The 22,603-nt window shown below is 42.7% G+C and overlaps 1 protein-coding gene across 1 annotated transcript; it reads left to right on the forward strand.

Annotated features, from left to right (window-relative positions):
* The first annotated feature begins 247 nt into the window (after positions 1-247).
* On the forward strand, positions 248-22,226 carry MPC2 (mitochondrial pyruvate carrier 2). Its single transcript, XM_075909104.1, has 5 exons — positions 248-475; positions 12,395-12,435; positions 19,696-19,780; positions 20,947-21,058; positions 21,986-22,226. Exons 1-5 carry the CDS (start codon positions 370-372, stop codon positions 22,041-22,043), a joined length of 402 nt encoding a protein of 133 aa, XP_075765219.1. The 5' UTR covers positions 248-369; the 3' UTR covers positions 22,044-22,226.
* The last annotated feature ends 377 nt before the right edge of the window (positions 22,227-22,603 follow it).

Below are 22,603 nucleotides of genomic sequence, written 5' to 3' on the forward strand. Positions count from 1 at the left end.
GCAGCCATGTTTAGTTTGGGCAGAGACGGCGGCCAGAACGGACGGCGGTGGGGGGGGTGAAGGCTGTTCCCGCCCTTATCTGTCATGGCCGGAAAGAATTTTCTTTCTCAAATAAGACGTAGCGTCCGCTCTCTCCACGCAGGGCGGGGCGCTGGGGATGGGGGGGCGTAATAACCAATAGCGTTCGCCGAGCTGCTCGGCCACGCCCCCTCGCCTGCCAGCGGGCCAATGGGCGCGAAGTAAAGCGGGATCCTCCCCCCGCGAAGGGTGGCGCGCGCTAGGGGAGGCCGAAGGACGGCCGGTCGCGCCGGGGACGCCGGAGCAGCTGCTGTCACTGGGACCCAGCCCGGCCGCGCTCTCCCCTCCGAGATGGCCGCCGCCGCCGCGGGGTTCCGCGCCTCCTACCACCGCCTGCTGGACCGGATCGAGCTCAAGCTGCCGCCGCGGCTGCGGCCCCTGTACAACCACCCGGCAGGTAGCGGCTGCGGCCCCGGCGCCTGGGCCGGGGGGTGACAAGCGCTCGGGGCTGCCGGCCGGGCGCGCACCGCTCTCTGCCCGGGGCTGGCTGCGGGGTGGCAGGTCCTGGGTCTGAGGCGCTGGGCTCCCCCTGTCCCCGAGCTCCTGTCCCAGAGAGGGTGGGTCCGGGCCGGGCCGGGGCTCGCCGTGACCTTGGGCCGGTTGCCCCCTCTCTGCTCCCCGGCACCTGCTTCCTTCCCGGCACGAGCAGCCCTGCCAGACCCCGCGCCAGCCCTGGGACACAGGCACGGTGGCAGCCCCAGTGGACCAGGGCTTCCCCACCCACCACCTCGGGTTTATGGGGCGGGCAGATGTGGGGTTCCTAAATCCTCGCTTCTGAATGGTAAAATTCATGATGCTTTGCACTTCTCTAGGACGAGGCAGCTCAGAAAGGGCTTCAGAGAAAGTATCTGCCCTTAAGGAGAATTCGTCAGTGGGATGAGCTGTTGGAGGAGTTCAGATTCACCTGGATATTAGCTGCTTTCCGAGAGCATCACAAGGTCCTCTTTGGAATAGGGATATTCAGAAGCGGGTATTTCACTAATCATGTCAGTTCCAGCTCGCACCAGGTCCAGGAGCTACCCCTGCTGTGGCTCTGCAGTTTAAATGTAGTAGGAGCCAAACTGCCTGTCTCTTCACTATTTTTAAACTGCAGAACCACAGTGGTGGGGTCGGGGGGAGAGCTCCTGGACCCAATGCAAGCCAGGATTGAGCTGGGTTTGCACCAGGTCCAGCAGCCCCTGTCTGCTGGGGGTCCCAGTGTGGAGCTGGATCTCCTATGGACAGGGGCTGTTACTTTAGGTAGCAGTGTAGCGGAGGGGGCGGGCCACACAGTGGATATGGTACTGGGAGGAACTATCTTTCTAAGCCAACTGCCCCCAGCCAGGGCCAGCTCCTGGATGCACGACGCAACTTGCTAAGAGTGCTGGGATGTTTGTAATGGATCACTATACAATAGTATAAGGATCCTCTAATATCTTGTTGCTTTTCTGATCTTGACATGTACTTTGAAGTCTTAATTATCAGTAATAATAATTTCTGAAGAAACCCCAATGAATTTAAAAAAAACTTTGAGGCCAGGAATGTTGGACATTGGCTTGTCACTTAAAAATATACCACTGTGGGGTTGCTGTGGTGGCACTGGTATTTAGCATCAAACTGACAGTAACTAGTTTCTTTCTTTAATAGCTTGTTTCTACTTCTATCATTTTTAAGTTGGTATTTGAGCTAACTAACAGGTGTATTATGGGGAGAAGTATTGGGAAAATGATAATGAGCAGTATTATTGCTTAAACACAAATTAGCAAGTTTACTTTATTTATAGGAACATCCTGTAAACCAGGAGTGCAGGAACTTTTTGGCCTGATTTTGTAATGGAAATTCTGTGGAGAGCCATGAATGCTCACAAAATTAGGATTTGGGTGTAGGACAGGATGATGAATCTGGCTGAGGCTGGGGCCAGAAAAAAGGAGTTTAGGGTGCACAGGGGTGCTCTGGGCTGGGACTGAGGGGTTCAAAGGATGGAAAGGGGCTGTCAGCTGAGACAGGGAACTGGGGTGCACAGGAGGAGTTTGGGGTGCAGAAGGGTACTCGGATGGGATGGAGTGGTTCTGGAGGTGGGAGAGGTATCAGGACTTAGGCAAGGAATTGGAGTGTTGGGGGGGTCGAGGCTTTGCCTGGGTGGTGTAGACTCTGGGGTGAACTGGGGATAAGAAGTTTAGGAAGCAAGAATCTAAACTGGGAATCAATTTCCTTTCCTTTAAAAAAAAAACAAAACCCACTTGTGACCTCATTAATTGCAATGGGGTTTCTAGACATTTACAACATGTAAATATACAGTGTTGTTTCTGCCATTTTACAAATAGTAGTAACATATGGAGTAGTTGCATTGGCTGGTTCTAACTCATAAAAAAGAGATGATGCTGAGACAGGTCTGAAATTCTTAACCATAATCTTATTCAGATCAATGGAACTAAGAAAAGGGAAAAGAGAGAGGAGATATCTCCTATCTTCAAGTATAATCCATTTGAAAACAAAACTGCTGCTTGTCTTCATTTTCTTATCTATGAAATGAGCAACTTCTGCTCAACCTTTGGCTTTCCCTGTGTGCACCTTTTGAAACTAATGCTCTGTAGGTAAAGCAGCTCTAAAATAAAAGAAACCAGTGACATTTTAAAACACTACCTTTACCGTCTTTTTTTTTCCCTCTTGAAAAACTATTGTTAGTGCCTGGAGGGGCAGAAGGTAACAAATACTGTTCAATTATTCTCTTTGTAGATTTAGTCATTTATGCAATTCAAAGTAAAACTATTTTCCCAGCTGGCAAAACAAAGAAGTGAACACGTCATGTATATTCATGAATGGTGTACGCCACTGGAACTTTTTACATGAATCATGTGGATCTCTGTATTACCTTGCCTCACTCCAATCTTTTAGATTAGAGCCAGCAAGTGTCTGCAATTGATTGGCAGCAATTGTCCTGTTTAGTGTCCTTTTATGAGGAGAGGGGAGAAATGAGAAGAAAGGTCTTGAGACAGGAGAATTCAAAAAGATAAGTGAATCAATTATGTGCCTTGATGGCCTTAAGAAGAGACCTGTTTATCTACAATTTATGTCACAAATTCTGTGTACAAACATGGGAACAGGAATTTTTAGAAGTGCTGTGTTTGAGGAAAGAAGGTGACCAGCCATTCAAAATTAGTTCAGTTAACAATTCTCTCTCTTTAACAAGCATGAAAACATGCACTTTCATTTTCTTCAGTATTTTCCATTTGCTATCAAGGTAGATAATATTTAAAAGTGAATGATTACAGAACCATATAGGTGAATCTTCCATTTTAGAATCTGCTATGTAAATAGATTTCACAAGCTATCTGATGAAATGTAAAGTCTTCCCTGGACTGCCCTTTCTACTGTTTTTCTTTAATGCAATACATGTTCTTGAATTTTCATCAATCTAGAATGCGTTGTTGGGTATATCATGATTGTGCAGTAAGGAAATTTTAGCTTCTAGACCCCTGGTCATTTTTCTATAACAAAAGTCTTCTCTCAAAACAAAGATTGCACGGGTTTAACTAGAATCGGATCAAATAGTTTAGATTAATTTAAATCGGTGCAAACCCTTTTTACCAGTTTGAGCAAAGATGGTACAAAACTTTTCTTTTATATGAAGCTGACCAAAATTGAACCAATTGCAGTTGCTCATGTTTAATATATTAAGGTGCTGCAGTGTGATACTTCCTGGCATGTACATACACTATTAACTTACACTGTATTCCCAGTGTTAAAGATGGGAGGCTATATTATGTGGTTTCATACATTTGGCCTGTGACTTGAACTTTGGCCATTCTGTGCCGTGCCGTGCCTTGACTAAATGTCATAGTTGGAATTTCAAACTGTTAGAGTGATCCTGTTTCTAAAAGAAAAATGTCTTTGTCAAAAGAACAATTACCACATCATGTATAGGCAGCTTCAGCAAAGAGTTGGTGGGTATAGAAACTGAACTTCCTTCTTGTGCCCCTTCAATCTGTACCTGCTTTATGGATAGAGAGCTTCCGTATTCCAGGACTGTTGGGCACATTTCAACTAGAACAAAAGCCATTCAGTGGGAAAAGATACTTTTGTTTGCCCTAAAACGAAAGCTTTTAATGTCCTTAGCAAGGCCTACTTTGATGACCTACTTTGATAAGTGACTCTTTGCCTAGATTTTGAATTGTTTGTATCTAAGAGAAATCCCTTTACTTTGGCTTGGAAAACAGTTTGGGTGAAATACTTAAAAAAACACACACACACACACACCACCCTTGCATTTGCTGTTTTTCAAATTAATGAAGGTTACTAGAGGACAGTGAAAGATTCTGACAAATAGGAGATGTGAACCCAACTCCCCCACTTCCAATTGGCTGCTGCATAGTAGAAAACTAGTGTTAACAGCAGAGAGATGTGACTTGGCTTGTATTCAGTTACATGTGTTCACTGTTTAAGCTTCTTTAATTAGGGATGGATAGTCATATTTCAGTAACTGATTCATTAATGAAGCAGAATCCATCTCTTGGTTTGAGTTGTATGCTTCATCAGTGTACTCTGTGTTCCTTGTTAGGAGCAGGAAGCATATTTTCAAAATGTATTAAGATTATTATTTTGTATTACCCAGATTTATCCCTGGTGTAATAATAGTTATACTAGAGATGAATTAAGTCCAGCCAGTGTAGAGGTGTGTAAAATACGTCAAGGTTCATAAAGTGTTTTATTTTTATTATGAAAATCAAAATGCATGTGAAATCTATCAAACAGAAGACAAAGCTTTAGTCTGCTTTTTGTTGTCTTAACAAGACTTTGAAAACAGTTCTTTCCTTCCTCTTGAGTCTCTGAAACCAGCTTACTGACATTTTAAAACTCCATTAATAATTTATTAGGAGAGTTCTCAAGGATTTTATGAAAACCATTTTTTTTTTCAAGTATTAGTTTTAAAATTCCAATCAGATTCCTGTGCAATTTTTCCCCTTGGATGCTGGAGTGCTGTCTTATTTGATTTGTTACTGATAGGTCATTGCATTTACTGCAAGAACACTGAAATACTTTAAGAGGAAATTCATAGAAAATAATTAGACATCTGAATGCATGCATACATGTTTGGAAGCTTGCAGGTACGATCACAAATAGTAAACATAACTTGAACAAACATTTTTATGAATGTAGGTGTAAATCATAACCCATTGTAGCATAAATGAGCATGGAAATAATGTTTGTGAAAACCCCCACCGTAATCTGGAGGAAATAGGTACTGACCTTTATTGTTTGGAAGGATGCCATTGATGCTTGGGCAAGCATAAAAGAAAACATTTTAATTTGAAAGGGTTCTTGATTAAGATTGAGCCTACCAGCTGCTATCCTGGGTGGATGTAGGTCTGTGGCCTTCGCCTCAGACTGGTCTTCTCTTTCTTAAGGCTTTAGATTCTAAGAACTTGACATGCAGTCAATGAATAAACAGGCAGCGTGTCTCCTCAATTTTGTGTGCCACTCCAGATTCCAGAATAAATACAGCTACATATCCTGGAGCAAGAAAGTATCCAGGCACCCTCCCTGGAAAGATCTTAAGATATAACTGGAAGAAGTTAATCATACTTTAGATCTGCCTGCCATTAGTTTTGCAATTGTGAAAGAACTGGGAGATGGATAGGAGGGAAAACAGGAGTGAGGATGTGGATGAGTTTCCACACTAGGAAACTTTGGGAAATCCTAACAGATGCATTTAAACTTGATTTGCCAGAGAAACTTTCCAGGCAGTGTGGAAGGGAAGGGAAGGGAAGGAAGCTTTATATGAGATATAATTTAAAAGATTCAAAAATTGTCATTCTGAAGCCTACAATGTCTGAATCAGTGTGATGTGATGAAAACTTCTACAATCCTGGTTGAAAGCTCTTTATTTAGAATATCACCAGGATCAGTCATCACTGGGCCCTGTGAGAACCAGATGGAAAGCTGAAGTCTGAAGGTTCTGTGGCATTTGGAATATGACAGCTAATCAATCAGAGAAGGTGCTATTTTGGGTAACAAATATAATTGTGCCTCTAGCAAAGGGGCAGCGCCATGCACAAACTGGGGGGAACATGTACAAACAGCATCACTTTTCACTATAGCATGCTGCATGGAAATGAGTCTTCTTTATTTACTTATTTTACACATTTAACTTTATGAATTGCACCTATACAACAGCATGGGCTTTCAGCTTCTAGTCTCTTATAATGAGCTGCTCTCTGTCTTCTGTCTATTTACTGTATTCAGGAGGCTCCCCCTTTGAAAGAGCATTTAGTGTAATGTGCTGATAAGTCACACTTAGGGCACGTCTTCACACGCTGTGCCAGAGATGGACATTCTGGCATTCGATTTAGTGGGTCTAGTATAGACCTGTAAATCGAACACTGAGGACAGCTTCGGCTGGCGCCTGTACTCCTCGCAGATGTGAGGAGTAAGCGAAGCTGACAGGAGTGTTTGCTCCCTTTAGCTTACTGCAGTGCAGACGGTGCCAAGCTCAGCTTAAGGTTAGCCACCTCCAGCCACATATTCTCCGTAGCTGGACTCCAGCAACATATTCTGCGTAGCTGAAGTTGTGTACTTTAAGCCAACCTTCCAGGGCTAGTGCGGATCTGGTCTTAGGATAGTCAGAATCTTTGACTGTTGAACAGAATATCATTGTCACAAACTTTATAATTTAAAAACTAAAATCTAGGTTGAAGTTCAAGCTACCAGTCCTTATTGTACAACTGGATCTGTGAATCTAGTAGCATATTACAAAGGCAAAGTTACAGCTTGCCTTGTTAGGCCATTCTAGCAAACTTCAGGAATTGCAAAGCTTTCAAATAATACAAGAATAACTCCATTTTAGTTCTCGTGTTTACCACATAATTGTCTCAAATGAGGCTTGATTTACTAGTGCCAACTTTATTCTGTAAGGCATTTTCCCACAAATCTTGGGACAATCTAACTCGGGACACAAATCTTGAATGGAGTACAGAATATTCTTTATATCCTACTGCAGATTCGTTTACTTACCATACTTAACACTTGGTGAATATATGAGTACATGATACTCCAAGAACTGCTGTGTAAGCTACTGGTACCTAATGACACCCCTAGTCCTTTTATGTTATTCCCTACTGCTGTGGTGTCCTGTTATGTTATACCCTACTGCCATGGTGTTCAACATGCTAGCCACTAGCCACAAGGCAATTTGGCCAGTTAAGTGGGGCTATTTGGGCAGTTGAGTGTGGCTAGTTCACTAGAGCAGTAGACACACATAGTGACTACTGTTTCAGAAATAACTAAACACTATGGCCCTACTGGCTCATATGTGCTTGCCTTCTAGTACACTTCTTAATTAGGCATGTTTATTAGAGTGAGGATATACAGGGTTTATCATCCCAGGTACCTAGGGACATCCTAATGATGCATTTGCAACCGATGTCCCCTTGCTGACCCAAACACTCAGGTCACAGAATTGTGTGTATGTGGGGGCGGGGGGAGGTTGTTTTGCTTTAAAAAAGAGTGAGAAAAGCTTGAGCCTTCTGGGAGAGGAGGGGATAAAGAACCTGACCTCTCCTAGAGCAGGGGTGGGGGGGCAACTGGCATGTCAGACCTTTTAATCTGGCCCTTGAGCTGCTGCTGGGGAATGAAGTCAGGGGCTTGCCCTGTTCCATACGGCTCCCAGAATCAGCAGCAGGTCCCTCCTCTGACTCCTATGGATAGGAGCAGGCAGGGAGCTTTGCACGCTATCTCGGCTGTAAGTGTCGGCTCTGCAGCCCCCACTAGCCAGGAACCATAGGCGATGGGAGATGCTGGGGTGGTTCCTGTGGACAGGGCAGTTCAGAGCTGCCTGGCCTTGCCACCACATAGGAATGAAAGGAGGGACATGCCACTGCTTCTGGGAGTTGCTTGAGTTATGTGCCGCCTAGAGCCTGCACTCCTGACAATCTCCCATGCCCCAACCCCCTACCCCAGTCCTGATCCCTCTTTAACATCTTCAGTCCTATACCTGAGCACTTTCCTGAACTCCAAGTCCCTCATCCCTGGCCCCATCCCAGAACCTGCAACTCCAGCCAGAGCTTTTTTTTATATATATATATATATATATATATATATATATATACACACACACACACACACACACACACACACACACACACACACACACACACACACACACACACACACACACACACACACACACACACACACACACACACACACACACACACCCTAGCCCAGAGCCCCCTACTGCACCCTGAACTCACTTCAGTCCTCAGCCTGGAGACAGCTCCCCCAGCCAGAGCCCTCACCTCCTCCCAGTCCCCTTTAATGGGCATCTATAGCCCACCATACGACTTCCATACCAAAGTATGGTCCGAGGGCCAAAACATTTGTCCACCCCATCCATAGAGGATTCTTGCCTATTCTTTAAAATGAATGGTACTGATGTGCATTAACCATAGACACTCCTGTAATGTAACATGGCAACCTTGGAAAATAAAAACATACACAGCACCATTGATGTAAGTCAGCCCAACCAGATTCTCTTAGATAATTCCATGCAGCAAGCAGGTAGTCTCAATGTGACATTATGATAGTATTTTTTATCCAATATTACCTGCTAAATCTGTCTGAATTAGAAAGATGCCTAAGCTTTTTGGAATCTTTTCTTTGCTCCCTTTTCAGTATACAGCTAATCTCTAATTTTGCAAGTCCATTAACAACTCTGCTGGATTCTCTATCCTAGAAAATCGATCTACAAAAGGAGGGTTTGATAGCAGTATGTGTAAGTTGCATCTGTAAGAAGTCTTTTGAAGCATAATTAAAAAGTTAACTTACCTGATATCAGCCTTGGTATCCTAAATGTACCCAGTGCTATACAACGTGTAAAATGTAACACATCCTTTTTCTGAAGAACTTATAGTTCAAAACACAAGGGTGAATGTAGAACAAACTGAATGGGGTGTCTGCTTTAAGCTGTTTAAAAAAAAAAAAAAAAGCCTGCAACATGGCCCTGGTTTAATTTGGTACTTGGGAACTGATCAATGTGTTTTTCTGGCTGCATTACATTCTGCATGCTTGCTTAAGAGTCCTGAGAACTTTCTACTTTAATATAAGGGTACAATCTTGTTAAACTGTCCCAAAATCTGATACCATTCTATAGGTTGAACCTCTCTAGTCCTGCACCATGAGGACATGACAGGTGCCAAACCAGGGAATTTGCCAAACCCCGGAGAGGTCAATATTGTCTAGCAGCATTACCAATATTTGTACTGCTTATTGGGCTCTGAGAAGACATTCTGGGGTAAATTTGTGCTAAATAATAGCACAGAACTTTGAGAGCCAGGACTGGTGGCTGTAAACAAACTTTATGGGACAACAGGAAACTTGGCCACACCCATGATAAATGGACATCTGACTAACTAAAATCATGCTGGACTATAGATGTTGCTGGACTAGGAAGATTCAACCTGTTTTAATTTCACTTGTTAACAAATTAGCAGTCTGAATATTTAAAGCTATTTTTGTGGGACTTCAAAGGGTTTAGATTGACTCAGAAGCAGTTAGTTCCACTGAAAGTGATGCTGGCACACTAACCAAGACCTTTGCATAAGAAAACAATTTTTAAACTTTTTTTAACTTGAAAAAGTTAATTTCTATTTAAAAATATTGAATATTGTCCTAATATGTAGCTCTACATGTACCATAAAGATGCCCATCCAGGTAAATTTGTTTTCATGCTTTGAAAACAAAACAGAAAAGTACATGTCTTTTTGTACATGTCTCCCACAGTTCTGGACATCTGGGCTGTTCCACTTCACTGCTCAGATCGATATTTTTGCCCTATGTACTCTGGTCAGGCTTTTTCATGCCACCGGATTCTGTTCCTCGGTTGGCAGTAGACTGTTGATGGTCAATTGCTTCAGCCCCTATTCTTTACCTTTTTTTTTCCTATTCACTTTGAGCAATAGGAAGCAGTTTCTTCTCTTCATCTTGCACCTTCCCTGAATTGGTTAATGCTCTAGTTGTTTAGCCCACCCTGTACCTCCACTGCTATGCCTCCCTGTCTATTCCTCTGCCCCTATAAAGGCATAACAGAGCAGCCAAGAAATCATCTGGTCAAAGCCAAGTAGTGCTCTATTTGTGAAACAACCTTCCAAGGTTCAGCAGATGGTGAGTTGTGTCCAGACTCTGCCCAACCAACTAAGCCTAACTCTGTTAGGTCCTGGGGTTACAAGTGGGACAGGCGGATGGGATTCCCTTCACATAGCCACAGCTCCAACACGAGAAACATGGACCAGAATCCTAGTAGAGATCAAGATGAAGCTCCATAATTGAGGAGGATTCTTGCCAGTCCACTTGGAGGCTCAGTCTTAAGGAATATATAGAGAATAAAGGGAGATCTGTGGGGCCACAAGTCCTCCCTGGTTTGACAAGGAGGAGGCCTGAGCACTCTGGAGAAAGAAGCAGCACTTCTAATCAAACTTCCTACCTCCCAATTTGCCCAGGAGGTCTCTGAGTCCCTCCCATTCCAAGGAAAATGAGACCCAGCAGGGATTCAGAGATGGCACACGCTTCCAAAATTATCATCTAGCAGATGCATACCTCCCATCAAATCCATGCTACTGCAAACTCTTGAGGTTTAACGGAAGCACAAAACATCAGTGTCAAACATTGATCAGTTGGCCTGTTTCAACCCCCAGAATTTTTACAAAGATGATAGTAGTGATCATAGACTCAGATTGCAAGGCTAGGGTTGCCAGATATCCAGTTTTGAACCAGACAGTCCAGTATTTCAGCTTTCTGTTCAGGAAACAAACTGAGAAAATGAGAGAGAATATAAATGTCCGGTATTTTCTAACTAAGATGTAATGTAGATTGTGATGTAATGTCAAGTGTGTCCTGTATTTTTGTTGAAACCATCTGGCAACCAACCCTATGCAGGGAACCTACTTCCAGGATGACCTCTTGAACAGAGCTCCACTGCAGTCAGTAGAGCATAAAGCCAAGTCTCTCATACCTAACTGCCTGCAGATTCATGGCTTCATCAATGTCCAAAAAAGATACCATCCACCAGAATAAGTCATCTTGGCACAGACATAGACTCCACCTTACCAAGGATCTCCTCATAAGAGAGGTTTTAGAAAATCTAGGATTCTATAATCTTGCTCCAGGCTTCAGGGAGCTTACATAGCACTGTGCCTTCAACTGCTGGCCTATAAGGTCATGAATAGGGATTGTTGCATGGCCACAGTCACATATCAGTTGTCTTCAAGCCTTCTAAAGATCAAATGTGGATTTCAATACAGGTGATCAACACTCTACAGTGTTATATTGGTGATATGCTTCTGTACTTTTTATATTCACTGGGAATAGCTGCCCAGCAGGGCTGATGTCACTGTTGGCACCAAATTCAAGTATGGATGATCACTTTTCACTGCTGAATTCCACTTTTTAATTGTATACAGTGCCGTAGCAGAACAGTTGGCACACAGTGTCTGATTTCCTGGTTATGCTTTTGTAACCCGTGCACCTTCTGGGAGTGGTGTGCTGTACCATGTAGTTGCACTTTGACCACTTACAGAGAGAGAGAGAATGAGTTTCCACTGCAGCCATAGTGCTCAACCAGTTCTGATGCAGTAGCCACTCCAGTGGCTACTGCTATAACGACCTAGCTACATTCAGTCGGCCAAATGGTCACGTTGTTCAAACCAATTAGCCATAGTCAACTGGTGAAATAGCCACATGTGGTTAGCGTGTTGGACACCACAGCTCTACAGGTTTAGCTGAGAGCTACTTGGCTTTTAGCTCAAACTGGAGAGGCTCATGTATTAGGCTCCAGAGGTCCCAGGTTCAGTTTTGCCTGTTGACATCACACATTCATCAGTATAATACTTTGGCATTCCTGGAGGTAGAATACATTATGCTATGCTAGCTATGTGGTGCTAAAACTGTAGTGTCTTGAATTGCCATTAGAGCAGATGTATAAGTGATATAGCTTTCTAGATTGTAACTAGCTGGGAGCTCACTTTTTTTTTATTAGCAGCATTTGCATTATTCACACTGCAGCTATTTGCTCACTTGCTATTCTAATAATCTAGGAAACAAAATGGCCTTGGATACTACTGCTAAGACTAATGTTGGAAAAAGGGTTTTGAGTCAGGATAGAAAAACATTAGTGGAGCAGCAAACCTCTCACTGTATGTATTGTGTTGTGCATGAGACAGTAGTAGTCCCTCAAAAGTGGGATTCACACACGTGCTTTACAAATTACATTTTGGTACCATTACAGCTGTGTGAGTGTGCAGTTTATTATGCCTTAATTCAGATTGTTGCTTTTTTCCCCCTCTAGGTCCCAAAACAGTGTTTTTCTGGGCACCTGTTATGAAATGGGTAAGTCTAAGAAGTCAGTTTGCTGATATTAATGCTTCCGCAGTTCAGAAAACAATTTTCAGCCAACCAGGCATAAAGTGACTCGTTCTTGGCCTGAATGGTCTTGGACTGTGTCATCAAAGGACTTGCTGTGAAGGTCCTGATTATGTTTTTAAAATGTGGAGAGGGTCAGCATGAAAATACATTCATTCTAACACACGTATGACAACAATCTCTAATCTGGCATCCTTGGGACCTGACCAGCACCAAACCAGAGGAGATCAATATTGTCTAGCAACATTACCAACCCTTCCACTGCTTATTAGGCTCTTAGAGGACATTTAGGAGTAAATTAGAGCTAAATAACAGCACAGAACACTGAGAGCCAGGACTGGTGATTGTAAACAAACTTTATGGGATCATCGGAAACTTGGCCATACTCAGTGCTTTTATTGTGATGGTACTGCCGAGTACGCAATACCAGCACCTCCAGTTAGAGCTTACTTGGAAAGAACAGAGTACTGGCACCTCTGTAATGAAAATGGCCAACAGTCAGCTGGGTCTTAGAGCACCGGCACCTTTTTTTATTTTTTAAACAAAAAAAAGCACTGGCCATACCCATGGTAAGTGGACATCCAGCTAACTAAAATCATACCAGACCACAGATGTTGTACTGGACTAGAAAAGTTCAAACTGTAGTATAATCTCTTTAAAAAACACTACATAGGTAACTAGTGAAATTTAATTACCATTCAGTAATTCAACTTCCTTCTGTTACAAAATTTCATGGTTTGAGTCTGCACGACAGGTTTATAATGCTGGGTTCACAATGCACTCTTGGACCTTGTCCATGTTAGCCTTTTAGTCCATTGTTGGCATTGGCTCTGTGTCAAAAATGAGCTAACTAGTGTTTGTAAAGAGGTACCTTTTGAAAATATTTACCAGCTTTCAAGCACCTTATGTCCAAAAGTCAGTTCACTTTTCCTTTCCTTGTCCTTTGCTTTAGTTTGGCATGGGTTGTTTTTTTTTCTTTCCTCTCTCGGTAGAACTGTTTCATGCATAGCAGCAGTTTAGTAGATGCAGTAGGCCTGGGCACTGTAATGCTGTACCTGGCTTCCTGTGCTTCCTAGGGATGTGAACGACTAGTCAGCTGTCCGATAAACAAATGCTTATTGGATAATTGACAGGCTAGTCGACTAGTTGCTTCCCCCTCCCCCTTGCTGCCTCTATCAGAAAAAGGCAGCAAGCAGGGGGAAGAAGCGGGATTGCTTCAAAGCAGAAGTGCCACATGGAGCCTGGGGCCAGACCCCACACTCCACATAGCGCTGCTGCTTTGAAATGCTGCATGCAGCCCAGGGCCAGCTGGAGGACTGGCCCGGGTTGCATGTGGTGTTTCAAAGCGGCAGTGCCACTTGGAGCCCGGGGTCAGCTGGGGACTCCCCTGCTGGCCCTGGGCTCCATGAGGGGTTACAGCTTTGAAATGCCACAGGGGAGCATGGGGCCAGCAGGGGACTGCTTGAGTACCCCACTGGCCCTGTGCTCCCTGCAGTGCTTTCACCTTTGAAGTGTAGCAACAGCCCTGGTTGAATTGCATCGACTATTTGATTAGCCAAATTGAAATTTTACATCCCTAGTGCCTGCATGACACTGCTTAAACTGATATTGGAAATGTATGTAGTTTCTGATAACAAAACTGACCATGTTTTTTCCCCTGCATGGCTGTGAGGAGCTTGCTTTATTAATTTATCTTCACTAGATGTGTTGAAACTATATATTCTCCTAGATAAGTCCTGCATGGCTCTAATAACATATTTTATAACATAAATCATACACATGATGCACTGAGATGACAATGAGGCTTCTGGCTTCAAAAGCACACAAGACTATTATGCAAGCCAAACAAGTCCATAGTGACAGTAATACTAAGGTTTCATCATCCTTTACAGTCAGATACCAAACAAGACTGATATAGTGATACCACAAAGACAAAATGGAATAACATACTGGCTAATGTCTATCTTCTTTTTAGATAGTTTTAAGCAGCCCATTGATGTTTATTTCTCACTTTTCTTCAAGACATGACTTATAGCTATTCTTGAAATAATTATTTTTCCAGTATTTTATTTACCTTTTTGTAAAGCTTTTAAGGCATCCGGCGCCATACATGCAAGTGACACATTCTGCTGCTTTTTTTAAAAAAAGTACGTCTTTAAAAATTAGGTTTCTATTTAGACAAGTTCCTATGGAAACTAATTTTTATCTTTGGATTTGAAAAAAAAGATGCTACTACTGGGGATGTTAATGCCCAGGGCTCGACAAACTATAGAATCCACTCGCCCATTGCAAGTAGATTTCAGCTGCGTGCCCTGTTTACCCGCAGCGCGCACCTGTGCAATGCGGCTCTTGCCATGTACAGTGTGGGGCTGGCGAGCGGCTTTCGCCACTGTTTGTCAAGCCCTGTTAATGCCTACTCAGTTAATCGATAGGTGATTGCTTAATATAACTGCAAAAAACCCTCCCCCACAGCATGCTCTGCATTTAAATCTCGAACTAGCAGGTTGGCTCAGTCCCAGCTCTCTGGTCCGAGTTTTAAATGAAGAACATGCAGAGTAGCAGCCTGATACCCTTGTATTGTTGCCTCTATATCAGGGGGCAGCAGCAGTCCCTGTCTGCCAGGGACCTGGGTACCAGAGCAGCCTGTGTCCACAGGGAGCTCAGGCCCCCTGCGCACAGGGGCTGCCACTGATAGTCAACAGCGTGGGGGGGAAGGGAGGAGGGCAGCGGGATCCCCAGGAGTGGGGCTGGGAGCGCACTAGCTGCCAGCCCCGCCACCTGGTGGGAAGCCCTGATTAACCATGTAATGCTAAGAAATTTGTGGTTACGTGATTATTAAAACAACTTATTTCTAACACCCCTTGCTACTACTAAGCTACAATGGTTTGTTGACATATTGTTGACTCCTGTGGTATGTGTGCCTATCTTACACCCCAGGAGCTGGGAATTATGTCATTCTACGGGATGCTCAGCTTTCATCATTATAAAATTTAAAGTTTCTAGCCCTTAGTTCAAGAGAAGCCTAAACATGAACTCTGAAGAGTTAAACAGAAGCTGAATAAAAACAGAGAACATATTGCTTTTTAAAACAAATCTCATGGTTTTTTTGGGGTCCTGATGCTATGTTTCTGAATGCTTGGTAGCTCTGCAGTTGACAGAAGAACTCATTAAACCCAGAATTTTGTGGAAACCTTAATGGTACCTAGATTCAGTAGTAACCTACTTGGCATCAGTGAACTAGTAGTAACTGCCTTTGTAAGTAAACTGCAGTATAGGGCTAGAAGCAAACTATAGGGCCCATGTTCGTGGCATACTAAGAACTCTGCCATCTGTCTTTCATTAAATATTTACATTTTGTGAGAGGAGGGCAAAAATTGCCATGTTGCGCTATTGCAATATTATAAAAAAAGATGACAACTCCATTTTCTGAAATAAGAAAACAGGACTTGCAATACTCATAGACTTTAAGGTCAGAAGGGACCATTATGATCATCTAGTCTGACCCCCTGCACAGTGCAGGCCACAGAATCTCACCCACCCCTCTTAGAATAATCCTCTCACCTATGTCTCAGATATTGAAGCCTTCAAATACTTTGAAGGCCCCAAGATGCAGAGAATCCCCCAGCTGTGATCTGTGCCCCATGCTACAGAGGAAGGCAAAAAACCTCCAGGGTCTCTGTCAATCTACCCTGGAGGAAAATTCCTTCCTGACCCCAAATATGGCAATCAGCTAAACCCTGAGCATGTGGGCAAGACTCACCAGCCAGAAACCCAGAAAGTTTTCTATAGTAACTCCATTGACCTATTTCCCACTGATAATGAATGGTCAATTAGTTACCAAGATCATGTTCTCAAACCATCCCCTTATCATAGAACTGGAAGAGACATCAGAAGGTCATCAAGTCCAGCCCCCTGCTCTAGGCAGGACTAATCCCATCTAAATCAACCTGGCCAGGGCTTTGTCAAGCCAGGACTTAAACACCTCTAGGGATGGAGACTCCACTACTTCCCAAGGTAACCCATTCCAGTGCTTCACCACCCTCCTAGTGAAATAGTTTTTCCTGATATCCAACCTGGACCTCTCCCACCATAACTTGAAACCATTGCTCCTTGTTCTGCCATCTGTCACTACTGAGAACAGCCTCTCTCCATCCTCTTTGGAACCTCCCTTCAGGAAGTTGAAGGCTGCTATCATATTCCCCCTCACTCTTCGCTTCTCCAGACTAAACAGACCCAACTCCCTCAGCCTCTCCTCATAAGTCATGTGCTCCATCCCCCTAATCATTTTGGTTGCCCTCCGCTGGACCCTCTCCAATGCGTCCACATCCTTTTTGTAGTGGGGGGCCCAGAACTGGACACAATACTCCAGATGTGGCCTCACCAATGCCGAATAAAGGGGAATAATGACATCTCTGGATCTGCTGGCAATGCTCCTCTTAATGCAACCTAATATGCCATTAGCCTTTTTAGCTACAAAGGCACACTGTTGACTCATATCCAGCTTCTCATCCACTGTAACCCCCAGGTCCTTTTCTGCAGAACTACTACTTAACTGGTTGGTCCCCAGCTTGTAACTATGCTTGGGATTCTTCCGTCCCAAGTGCAGAACTCTACACTTGTCCTTGTTGAAACTCAGAAGATTTCTTGTGGCCCAATCCTCCAATTTGTCAAAGTCACTCTGGACCCTATCTCTGCCCTTAAGTGTATCTACCTCTCCCCCCAGCTTAGTGTCATCCGCAAACTTGCTGAGGGTGCAATCCAACCTCTCATCCAGATCATTAATAAAGATATTGAACAAAACCGGTCCTAGAACTGAACCTTGGGGCACTCCACTAGAAACCGACCACCATCCTGACATCGAGCCATTGATCACTACCCGCTGTGCTTGGCCTTCTAGCCATCTTTCTAGCCATCTTACCGTCCATTTATCCAATCCACATTCCCTTAACTTGCTGGCAAGAATATTGTGGGAGACCGTATCAAAAGCCTTGCTAAAGTCAAGGTATATAACATCCACTGACTTCCCCATGTCCACCGAGCCAGTTACCTCATCATAGAAGCTAATCAGATTGGTCAGGCACGACTTTCCCTTTGTGAATCCATGCTGACTATTCCTAATCACTTTCCTCTCATCCAAGTGCCTTCAAATGGATTCCTTAAGGATCCCTTCCATGATTTTTCCAGGAACCAAGGTAAGACTGACTGGCTTATAGTTCCCTGGATCATCCTTCTTCCCTTTTTTGAAGATGGGCACTACATTTGCCTTTTTCCAATCATCCGGGATTTCTCCTGATCTCCACAACTTTTCAAAGATAATAGCCAAAGGCTCCTCGATGACATTTGCCAACTCCCTCAGTACTCTCAGGTGCACTAAGTCCAGACCCATGGATTTATGTACGTTTAGCTTTTCTAAATAGCTCCTAACCTGTTCTTTACCCACCACGGGCTGTCCATCTTCATCCCATCTTGCATCACTTAGCGCAGAAGTCCAGGAGCTGACCTTGTCCGTGAATACAGAGGCAAAGAAAGCATTGAGTACTTCAGCTTTCCCCACATCATCTGTCACTAGGTTACCTCCTTCATCCATTAGGGGCTACACACCCTCTCTGATCACCTTCTTCTTGTTAACATGCCTGTAGAAACCTTTCTTGTTATCCTTCATATCCTTAGCCAGTCGTAATTCCATTTGCGCTTTTGCCTTTCTGATAACCCCCCGGCATTCTCGAGCTATACCTTTAAACTCTTCCCTGGTCATTTGTCCACGTTTCCACTTTTTGTAAGCTTCCTTTTTGTGCTTAAGTTCACCAAGGGTTTCCCCTGTAAGCCAATCCGGTCTCCTACCATGTTTGTGTCTCTTGCTACATGTTGGGATGGTTTCTTTCTGTGCCTTCAATAAGGCTTCTTTAAAATACTGCCAGCTGTCCTGGACTCCTTTCCCCTTCATGTTAGCATCCCATGGGATTCTGCCCATCAGATCTCTGAGGGAGTCAAAATCTGCTTTTCTGAAGTCCAAGGTGTGTATTTTACTACTCGCTTTTCTTCCTTTGGTCAGGATCCTGAAATCTACCATCTCATGATCACTGCTTCCTAGGTTGTCACCCACCTCTACTTCCCCTATTAGTTCCTCCCTGTTTGTGAGCAGAAGGTCAAGCTGCGCATGGCCCCTGGTCGGATCCTTCAGCACTTGTCAAGAAGTTATTCCCAACATTCTCCAAAAACTTCCTGGACTGCCTGTGTATTGCCGTATTGGTTTCCGAACAGATGTCTGAAATACTATTTCAGATCTGGCATCCATCTTGTCCAGCACTGGGCACATGAAACTGCACAGTGGACCCTATGGAATACCCTGCTTATAGGAGAGAACTATTTTCCTGTGCCTTGTGAATGGCTGGCTGGCTTATGCTCCAAAGTTCAGGTTTACTCCCTGATACTCTAATTCTGTAAATGCTGATATTCTTTTATTAAATGTTTCATCCTCTCTTTCAATCATACTATGCATTTAGTATCACTAATTCTTGTGACACTGAGTTTCACACGTCAGTTGGTTAGTAGTGGAAAAAGTTCGACAAGTATAATTGTAGTTGCTGTGTTTTTTGTATAATAAGAACATAATTAAGAGTACCAAATTAACTTTTAAGCCATTCGTTTTTCTACACCTGTCTCCTCTTAAACATTCTTAATCTTTTTACTTTAACTTCATGTGGAAGTCTTTCCATGCCTATGAATACTTGCATTGCTCTTCTTTACGTTTTCTGTATCTGCTGTTGAAATTGTAATCTAAAATCAGTTTAAAGCTCAAGGTAAGTGTTAAAATGGCATTCTCTTGTAGGAACTCAAATGACTTGATTAAAAGAGTAGTTTAGGGTTGCTACCATTTGTAAAGGATGGAATCTGAGCATCCCTGCATCTTCTGAGTTATAAAAACCAATACTCGCATGGCATTGCTGCCTCCCTTTTCTTTGTTTCTCCTTCACAAAAGTAAAAACTGAGGAATGGACATGTTTGCTAACAATTGCTCTGATCTCCACTTTACATGTGGCATTCCTTCCCCTCACTGTCTTGTCCTTGGGAACCATAAGCATTTGGAATTGGGAAATAACTCTTGTGTATACTTGTACATCAAACTGTAATGGGTTTTCTGGATACATATGCAATTAGTGTGGTATTGGTGATAAATAAGTGAAATAATGACTTAGTTGACTATAGTTGGTGGTGTTTCCTTTACAGGGTTTGGTATGTGCAGGAATGGCTGATATGACCAGACCAGCAGAAAAACTCAGCACAGCACAGTCTGCAGTGTTAACGGCAACAGGTGACTATATTCTGTTTCTACACCTCTGACCAGAATTCTTAGTATTTAAAAAAAAAACCCTCCTCACTAGTTTGTAATCTTTTCTTAAAGAACCTTCTTCACATAATTAATTCTCATTTATACATTAATCTGTTTCAAAAGTTCAGTTTACTATAATGTGCCTAAATTCTTCATTGCAGCCTTATCAAAAGATTCCTCTTTTTAGGATAAGCCTAGGTATTTTCTGATGGCTCATTTATAATACAGAGCGCGCTATTCCATGGTCATGGGGTTCACCACAAAATTAATTTCTTGCCCGAGTTATTTCAGAACCCAAAATGTTACTTTCTAAACAGTGGAAGGACTTATCTACATGAGATGCTACACTAAAAGTAATACATGAACCTAAAGTACTAGAGTTGTACTAGTATAGCTTCACATGTAGACATTTAAGTTTGAGTGGCTTTTTTTTTTGTTCATGTTGCATTTGCAAGTTTATCTTGTAAAACAAATGCATCCATCTGGAAATAATAGTTTACAAGTATAAACTACATTCATCCTAATAGGTCAACATTTAATAACCTTAATTATGCAGGAAAGTTCCAGACTGGAGTGCACTTTGGGGCAGCAAGCTAGAAAAATCTGCAACAGCTTCAATTAAATTAAAAAAGTAGTTATTCCACTCCTGATCACTATTGTATCAGCTTTAATTCACATCCTAAACTGTCACCCATACCTTCTGATAGGTCAGAACTCCTCTTTTCCTGCCTATTCACAACTTCCATTAGTCATACGTTGTCAATAAAAAATTGCATGCTTTAAAACTGAAATGTTAGTGAGAATGTAAAAACAAGATAGTAAAACATAGCACAGAGACATTTGCAATGACTTTCACATTTGACTTTAATTTTTTAATTTAATTGAAGCTGTTGCAGATTTTTCTAGCTTGCTGCCCCAAAGTGCACTCCAGTCTGGAACTTTCCTGCAGAATTAAGGTCCAGCTTGCTGTGAGGTATTATTGCACTAATGATATGTGAGGTTCCCTATGCGGACATGATCTATGTACTATAATAGTTTGAGTGCCTTTTGGTGTCTGATCAGCATTTCTCATGTGATTTTTAATGTATTTAGATGCATATTTTAAGTATTTTACTGAATGCTAATCTTTGCTTTTTTTTATTCAACAGGCCTTATTTGGTCAAGATATTCCCTAGTTATTATTCCTAAAAACTGGGGTCTATTTACTGTCAACTTCTTTGTTGGGTGTGCCGGTGGTTCCCAGCTCTTTCGTATATGGCGGTATGTACATACTAATCAGACTCTTCACTATGAACACTCAATTTGGGTGGCTTCTGAATTTCTAGTATTCACCAGCACTCACTAAACACAGATAGACCTAGGTAAATGCAGTCAGGCTTAAACAATTGTATGAGAGTTCTGCAGTAATTTTTTAATTTTGCACACCCCAGGGAACAATATGACCACACAAATGGAGTTAAGGTTGTCAACATCTAACGTAACTAGAAAAACTATAGCAGAGCTTTTAAAGGGATGCTGTAACTTAATTAAACTTAAGTCACCTGCCACCTAATTTTTCAGAAGCAAATAGAATTTCTCTAGAGATGTCTCTACAGCATTCTTAATCCTTAGTCTCATAGTCTAAGCCTAAAACAGGCTCTTCAAGCTGTATAGGGTGCACTTGCCCTTTAGGGCACCCATATTGCCAGAGATCTAAACACTCCCTGCCACCCCTTCCTCCTTCTAGCAATCATGCATTTTGGTGGACTTCCAACTGCTGTCCCTTGAATTTTCCTATCAGTTCCTTCATGAACATGGACAGCAAAAAAAGTCCCTGGGAAGAGAAGTTGCACTTCAGCTCTATTTCACTGAGAGAGAGAACTTGACTCTGAATGGCAACTTAGCAGAATGAACTAGAGTTAGTCCACAAGCTGTCATCTATTTCACTTTGAATTCTGCGGTAATTGTCTTGCTCAGATACTTGGGAGCTTTTACTTGTAATCAAAAGTATAGCACAAGCTTCCATGTGTAAATCATATTTGATCTAAGCTTAACCTCTGTCCATTTTATTTAATAAAGACTTCCTGTTACTGCTCGAATGTCTGTAAAAATAGTATGAAAGTATTCTATTGTCGCTACTAGGAATGTATTTGCCAATTCATATCTTCAGTTTGCAGTATGCTGAATTTGCTTATGTTCTGTCCATAGATATAACCAAGAGCTAAAAGCCAAGGAACAAGAGAATCTGCAGCAAAAGGAACCTTAAGCCTACTAGTCAAATCCAGCTGTGCACATAAACTTCCAGTGGGACCTAGCTTGACTGGTTTTAATCTTCTCGGGTTGAGAAGGATGTGCTAATTTTTCTAACTGTCTGGAGAACAAGTCTTTCTACAGAGCTAGATAATATGCAGTGTGTCTACATTTAAATAAAATAACCTTTTAAATTTTAGCTGGTGTAATCATTTTACAATGTTAGGTGCATTTTGATCCAAAGACGTCTAGGTGTATTTGCCTTTCTAGAGAAACTGGAATTCTTGCAGGCCTCAGCGGACATATGTAGAACATCTTTATTTAGCAGTCTAAATCTAGCCCCGGGCCAGGGAGTAAAGTTATTAGGTAAGAATGATTCATTCAATAATAAAAAATTTAAAAAGGTTCTGCCATTTTAAGCCTGGGGAAATGTCCATGTCAAATTATCACCACTCTGTATTAAATGACATGTTAACAGCCTCAACAGGAACAGATGGATCATGGAGTCTAGGCTACCCTTGCTCTCTGAAAGGTGTCCTATCACATGAGGACTGACATGAGGCAGCATATGGAGAA

This window comes from Pelodiscus sinensis, chromosome 1 (genome assembly GCF_049634645.1).
Source record: "Pelodiscus sinensis isolate JC-2024 chromosome 1, ASM4963464v1, whole genome shotgun sequence".
Taxonomy (NCBI): Eukaryota; Metazoa; Chordata; order Testudines; family Trionychidae; genus Pelodiscus; species Pelodiscus sinensis.

What these genes read in the sequence shown, in the direction of transcription:
- MPC2 (XM_075909104.1), top strand. Translation starts at nt 370, where the DNA reads ATGGCCGCCGCCGCCGCGGGGTTCCGCGCCTCCTACCACCGCCTGCTG. An exon ending in GGGCACCTGTTATGAAATGG is followed by an intron (nt 12,436 to 19,695) that starts GTAAGTCTAAGA and finishes TTTCCTTTACAG; the next exon opens with GGTTTGGTATGTGCAGGAAT. An exon ending in TGCAGTGTTAACGGCAACAG is followed by an intron (nt 19,781 to 20,946) that starts GTGACTATATTC and finishes TTTATTCAACAG; the next exon opens with GCCTTATTTGGTCAAGATAT.